At 39.1% G+C, this 7,208-nt stretch overlaps 1 protein-coding gene across 2 annotated transcripts; it reads right to left on the reverse strand.

Moving 5' to 3' along the window:
* Positions 1–192: 192 nt before the first annotated feature.
* Positions 193–4,202, reverse strand: cmklr2 (chemerin chemokine-like receptor 2). 2 transcript variants are annotated; one of them, XM_032530271.1, is made up of 3 exons: positions 3,885–4,202; positions 2,797–2,920; positions 193–2,691 (listed from the first exon to the last, which is right to left on the reverse strand). In XM_032530271.1, exon 3 carries the CDS (start codon positions 2,659–2,661, stop codon positions 1,582–1,584), a length of 1,080 nt encoding a protein of 359 aa, XP_032386162.1. In that variant the 5' UTR covers positions 2,662–2,691; positions 2,797–2,920; positions 3,885–4,202; the 3' UTR covers positions 193–1,581. The 2 variants fall into 2 exon arrangements, with proteins under 2 accessions (XP_032386162.1, XP_032386161.1); XM_032530270.1 differs by having other exon boundaries at positions 193–2,695; positions 3,885–4,199.
* Positions 4,203–7,208: the final 3,006 nt, after the last annotated feature.

Here is a 7,208-nt window from a genome sequence, read left to right on the forward strand (position 1 = left end):
AAGTACTAATTTAAAAGGATAGAGGGTCACAGGTGTGTGTGTGTGTGTGGCGAGCGTGTCACTTACTTGGCTATTAAAGATGATTCTAATCCTGATGTGGGCACGCTATGTGTCAAAGAAGTCTAAAATATTTGCCTTCTGGTCACATTTTTACAGTTATTTCAGTGATTCAAACCAGCATCCCCCCAGGTGCAGGCAGGATGGTACTCTATCTCTTAACCTAACAGTGATGTAATCCTTTTAGAGTTCACTAGAAACAAATAACAGGAAAAGGCTGATAAACAGACCTTCAGGAAACGGGAGGAAATGCACATCTGGATTTACGTCAGGCTTTAATCTAAAACATCATCCTACTTTTTAATGACAGACTCTTCTAACATTAAGTCAAACAATATGAAGAAAGTATTCAACAAAGTACAGCAGGTGTTCAAAAAGAAATATATAAAGACAATGTACTTGAAATATATTAGATTAAAACATTTATACAACTCTATAGTTAAAAAATCTTACAATACATTGATATGTGACTAGCAGTATAGAACGGTATAAAACATAATAATGTTCATTTTGAAGAACCAAAGATGTCTGGCCTCAAGAGAACAATAACAAATTCAGTAAATAGTTAAGATGCATTTGATATAAGACTGCAACTAATGATTACTTTTACTATGGATTAATCTGTATGGTTTTCTTAGCCTATAAAAGGACAGAAAATAGTGAAAAACACAGTTTACTATCATGGAAAGACCAATTCATTCAAGCAGCAAATTCTTACAATTTAGAAGCTGGAACCAGAGAATGCTTGAGATTTTTTTTTTATTATTTAAACAATGAATTACTCAAAATACTTGCTGATACATTTTCTGTTGATCAACTAATTAGATTTCATTGCCTCTTTCTCTGTAGTCTTGCAATGGCAGACCTATCTCCACAGCACTGCGGAGGAATGTCTGGCTAGTCCACACAAAATTCCTGAATAAAAAAACATGCTCTGGTTGGTTGTTTAAACCAATCACAATCGTCATGGGCGCTGCTAAGCGCCAGACGGATCAACGGTGCCTCTGCAAAATAGCCTCGGGAAGGTACTTGTTTTGGTGGAACATGTGCATGTAGGCAGGCGAACTCTTGAATTAAAATGACTGAAGAATGTGTGATTAAAGAAAGATAAAAGTAATTTGAATTTTGGTTCTAGCTCTGAGGATGTTTCCTGAATCAACCAAAGTTTATAATACCAACACAAAGAAAGCAGAAGGTGAGGGACATCCGTCTGAAAATTAGGGACATTCAGTGGAACAGATCTATCCCATAAATGAAATGTAATCGATAGACTACTTTCTCTGTAAATCATTTAAGTTATGTAAATGGAAACTAAGTGAAAAGATACTATCTCTAGTTCAACTTAGCTCTTCCATTGAGAATTATGACACGTAACTCTGTCCAAATGACAGAAAATAGGAAAATCTTAACACTATGGCTGGAAAGAACAGCTATGATAATCTGCCACATTTACGCTAAAAGTAATAGCCAGTCTTACTTTCATGTTTTTCATAGACAACTTCTAGAGTCTGGGGATAGTTGTAATCATAGAACTGACGACTCCACAGGCTCCTCTGGGACACTGTCCCGTTGAACTTCTGGCACAGATTCCATCTCAGTGGCAGAGATTGACTGGCTGAGCTCTCTAAGTGAACTCTTAGTAATGTCCAGGCATGCACGCTTCAGGATATGACGCACTTTTTTGCTCAGGAGCATATACAGGAGGGGGTTAATGCAGCTGTTAAAAAAGCCTAAGCTGGTGGCAAGAGGAAAGCCAGCTTTCAGTATGTTGTGTAGGTATAATGAGGAATGTATGGATAACTCCATCAAGCTAAAAGTATGAAAAGGTGCCCAGCAAAAAAAGAAGGCCAGAATTACTGCAGATACTGTTTTGGAGAAGCTGGACAGCCGAACCAAGCCCCCAGATTGATTCACTTTGATTGTCAGAAGTATACCCGTCACACATATGGCAGTAAAAGGCAAAAGGAAGCCCACAGTGGTACGAATGACTACTGTCATAATGTGTCTCATGGCTGCTGTATGTGCGTCCTGTGTGTGGAAGTTGTTGAAGCACACCACCTTGTCATGTAAGCGAATGGTGTCACGAAAAATCAGTGCAGGACAGCTCGTGGCAGCAGCCAGCACCCATATAAATCCACATACAACCCAGGCTCTCTCTTTAGTGCGATACTTCTGACACCAGTTGAGGTGGACCAGAGAAACATATCTGTCTATACTGAGCACTGTGAGAAAGAGCACGCTGGCATACATGTTCATCACAGACACAAACGAGTTAAGCTTACACATGACCGTACCAAAGTCCCAATGGAAGTCCTGCAGTATGTAATCAATGGAGAAGGGTAGAAAAAGCACAAATACAAAGTCTGCCATGGCTAGATTGAGCAACCAAACACTGTTAACTGTCTTTTTGCTTTTAAACGCTGTCACCCAAATGACAGTTCCATTTCCAATCAGACCAAGCACAAAGGAAATAATATAGATGACCACTGAGAAAATATGCATAGTTTCCCTCTGTTTGTGGTCTACTTTAAGTTCCTCCAAGTCACCGTACTCCATGTAGTATTCATAGGTGTAGTTTTCATAGTCCTCGCCAGAGTCACCCATTGTTGCAAGGATGTCACCTCTGTGGTAAAGCTGTCTGTGGGAAGGAAAAGCTCATGATAAGATGCATTCCTTTAAACACAGTAATTCAAATTCCCATGTATTATAATCAACCTTTAACACGTGTTCTCAACTCACACTCTCTGTGATTATGCCAGGCTGTTCCCCAGAAGGATTCAGTTATCTGTCCTGTCCTTTTTTCTGATTGTTCAGTTCCTGTGTTGAAGTGTTGAAGTCAAGACTGGGTGTGTCCTGTGAAACCCTGGAACATAGTGTCAACATCCATTGAGATCAACATAGGGCAGTGAGATACCCACACAGATGAGGCAGAAAGATTCCTCATAGTATGATTCATTGTGTTTGTCCTTTCAGTAAACATGGAAGGACTGGCAAATACTGTATTGTTGCAAAATGCACAATTTTAATTTCATTGTTAATCTTTACAAGGTTATTACTGACAAAGCAACTAGGTGAAAAGTTAGATCTTTTCACAAATCACCAATATCTGTATATTATTTAAGGCCAGAATGGGGCCTGCTATGGCCAGTATGAATTTGACTCAAACCAGATTAAAAACAAATTTTCCATAAATTAATGTTCTGAGGTTTATTTATTTCTGAGTGTTGTAAGTCCCACTTGTGTTATCAGAAATATTCTACTCTTAAATGCATTTTACAAATACATTCATGAATAGCCTATTAATACACTTTGAAAAACAAAAGTTTAAGTAAACAGAACAAGGTTAATAATATGCATAAAATCTCAATCTCAAAGCAAAAAAGGAAACATCGTTAAATTATCAGATTTGCCATGAAGATGTGTTGAAAAAAAGTACCATCAGACCAGACAAACTGTATGTCAACTCAGTGCAATTAAAAATGCATAATACATATCTCCTTTCTAAAAAAGTAGTAAGTAAGTAACTGCAGATTTAAATATATCAGTAAACAATAGAAAAACGTGTTTATAGTAATCATACTAGAAACTAAATGGACAAAATGCTGAATGCAGGATCAGTCCAATCAACAAATAAAAACTAGAACCCGTCCTATAAGAATAAGGCTGCTATATTTACATACAATATGCAAAAGAAGTGTTTATATAACACATATAAAGCCTGTTAAGTAGACAATAACAGTTCTTGGTGCCACATACACACAAATGGCATACTGATGGGATAAACATGAAGTGCTTTTCCGTTTAGATTTAAAGAAGAGAGTGCTCACCTACAGGTCCAGCGCTCCCTTTCATTAGAAGGCTATAACGAGAAAAAACGCCGTCAGCTCCCGGATGAACGTGACTGCTAACTTTTAGGCGTTAAGCTCCTTTTTGCTGGGCCTCGTCCGTGACTTCCACACTCCGCTGCAAAACTATTTCTGCGGCATGTGTTGTCTTTCCGTGAGTCCATCCAAAACTCAGCTTCGCGCAGGGTACAGAGGAGCTAGATGTGCAGTGGGCGCGCCTGGCTGACGCGTCAAACATGGACCACAGAATGAAGAGAAGTTATTGGTCACCCGGCCGCACTGAAGAATGCTTTCATTCAGAGGTGCTGCGGCTACTTCTCATAACATCAGCGTAACACCCCCAGCCCTCCCGGAAAACTGAAAACTGTTTACGTTGAACGTTTGTTTTCTCCTATATTGCACATAGTGCTTTAGTCAGTGCGTTGGGCTAACTAAGGGGAAGTTTAGTTGGGGCTGTCATCTGCCGTTTCTTTGCTTACCCCTCACAATGTGTCACAACGCCTTGAATAAGCTCCCTGTTGATTGTTGCTCATTAAAAGAGAACACACTTGTGGCAGGCCTGGTTGGATCTGGATGTGCATGTATAGTTTTATTGCACTGTAAAAAGTTTGCTAAAACAAACCTTGTAAATCCAGTGTTATTTCAACATTGATATTAGATGATTTTGCAAAAGCCAAAGTGTGTTCTGCGCTTTTTATTTAATTTATTCCCACAATATCAGTGTATAGTAGGCTATTGTTCATGTGTGGTTAAGTGATTACTACTACAGTAGTAATTACTACTGCATTTACATAAAGTTTGGGGACTTGTGAGACACAGGATAAAAAGGAAAAGTCCAAATCAATAGTGGGCTATGGGTCATTCTCAAACGTGTCTTCTCTCAAACTCCACCCCCTCTATCAAAAATGTAAACAAATGTAAAGCCTCAAACCCAAGCAGAGAAGACATCAGGGGTTAATTTCTGAGACTCGCTATAGCTCCCCCAGAGCCATAGTAGACATTATACAATTGTTTTCACAGGCTTAGTGGCAATCCCATGACGAGTTACCTAATGTTCATGTGTGGAATTATTGAAGTGTCGCTTTTACATTGTTTATTAATACAATACCAAGGTCTTTCATAAAGGTGGGGGCCTCACTAGAGACAGATTTTTTTTTAAAGAATAAAATGCAACAGAGGCTGAGATGTCTTGACTTTTAGTCTCTAGAATAAGACCAGAATCCAAAATGCTTGATCTCACACTTCCTTTTCTGCCCGGAAATCCCCGTCTTTAACCTAGTTTGTAACTCAGGCTTTGATCATTGATGGGGGCAAAGCCCGAACTTCTATTCAGGTTGACAAATTTGACTTTCTGTCCTTTGTGATTTATTGTGAATGTACCCTTTGGTGAAATTACTTCTCACAGATCAGAAACTACAGGTAAAATCGAAGTAAATAACTACATCAATTTGAATCAGCTGGACTTTTAAGGTGCCCTGTTTGGGGCTGAAATATGTGCCAACAGAAACTGAATTTGAACCATATATATTTGAATTTGAATCGCTAAACTTTAATAGTTGCATTGAAAACCTGAATTTGAATCACATAATTTGAAATTGTATTGTTTCATTTGAATCATTGAATTTGAATCATTCGTTTGGAACTGTCGTCATGTTGCCTGAGCTCATTACTATTCATGGGCTCGCCCAGTTGCGCTGGGTAAAGGGTGCTGATAGCCAGGCTCTCATTAGCTAGCTGCCAATCAGAGTCAAGCAGCTTAGCTCGTTGAAAATAATGAGAACTGGCACAAGTCGAGCTGAGTCTTCCTGCAGGCTTTCTATACCACGCTAGAATGGCTTGAAACAAGGGAACTAAGGCATTTTTTCCACAAAAATGTTCCAGAGTCCATGGTACCACCAAGTAATGAAATATGTGACAAGAGAAACTGAATTTGAATCATTTGTATTTGAATTTGAATTGCTAAACCTGAATAACATGGAGCTAGAACAGTGACAGTAACCTGTGGTATTTAAAATAAAAATTTGGCATTGAAACAACAAATATCAGCACGGAAAATTGTTGAACTGATATATAAAATACAAACATCAAAAAGTAATAATCTCACAATCCTAGGATATTATTTCACTTTGACATTTGTTCGCATTATGATAGATTTTTTTTCTTGAAGTCTTTGTCTTTTCAGTGACAGTTTTTTTTTTTTACGCTGTCAAGATTTTTTCAATGTCACTGGTTTTCAGTTTCAACTTTCTGTCATTGTTTTGGCGTAGGAGGGGCCTGAGGGGAGGGATAAAGAGGGTGTGGTTTACAGGTCATTTACATAGGCTACTGGCGATAGACTGCACCTCCACAGGAATCCTGACATTTTTTCACATAGAAGCAGGCGGGTTTAGTGTTAACTTTTAATGTAGTTTGTCAGTAAATGCGTTCTGCCTTTTAGTGAGTGTGTGATTTTGCCTAGAAACCTTCTATGTGAAAAACTGGCAGAGATAAACTTGAGATTTGGAGGTTCCAGGTGAACTTGAGGAAGACATTGCAGATATGCGGTTTTAACACATCTGGGAGGATTCCTATGGAGGTGCAGTCTATCGCCAGTAGCCTATGTAAATGACCCGTAAACCACGCCCTCTTTGTCCCTCCCCTCAGGCCCCTCCTCCCTACGCCAAAACAGTGACAGAAAGTTGAAACTGAAAACCAGTGACATTGTAAAAATCTTGTTTTGTTTTATCAGACAGCTACATAGACTTGCCTCCGTTGTCTCAAGATCCATCGGCCCAAAATTGACCATCTCATCCCTATATGGACAATTCAGACCTGAGGGGGGAGCTGTCACATCCTTCAAGAGCTGTGTGTGTGTGTGTGTGTGTGGTGTGGTATGTGTGTGTGTGTGTGTGTGTGTGTGTGTGTGTGTGTGTGTGTGTGTGTGTGTTGTGTGTGTGTGTGTGTGTGTGTGTGTGTGTGTGTGTGTGTGTGTGTCTGGCTGGCTGGTTGGTTCATGGCCCATCTCCCACAGTTTATTCTTATTCTACTAACATTCTGCTATCTCAGAAAGAGACTAGGACACATTAAGTGCCCCCATTGGCTGACTGTTTAGGAAACTTAAAGAAACCATAATTGTCACTTAAACAACAGCATTCATGTGTTCCCTTACATACTGTCTCAACAAGCTGGGGTCAGATCCATGAATTGTCATCATTGTATAAAAAAAATTTGAAAAGAAAAATGTATATGTGTACTTTTTTATGTTTGAATGTGACTTGTGAGATATCTCACTTACACTGTATTTGAGATAGATGCATAGACCTATAA

Source organism: Etheostoma spectabile, chromosome 11 (genome assembly GCF_008692095.1).
Source record: "Etheostoma spectabile isolate EspeVRDwgs_2016 chromosome 11, UIUC_Espe_1.0, whole genome shotgun sequence".
NCBI classification, from domain to species: Eukaryota; Metazoa; Chordata; class Actinopteri; order Perciformes; family Percidae; genus Etheostoma; species Etheostoma spectabile.

Coding starts and splice junctions, on each gene's coding strand:
- cmklr2 (XM_032530271.1), bottom strand. CDS start 2,661: ATGGGTGACTCTGGCGAGGACTATGAAAACTACACCTATGAATACTAC.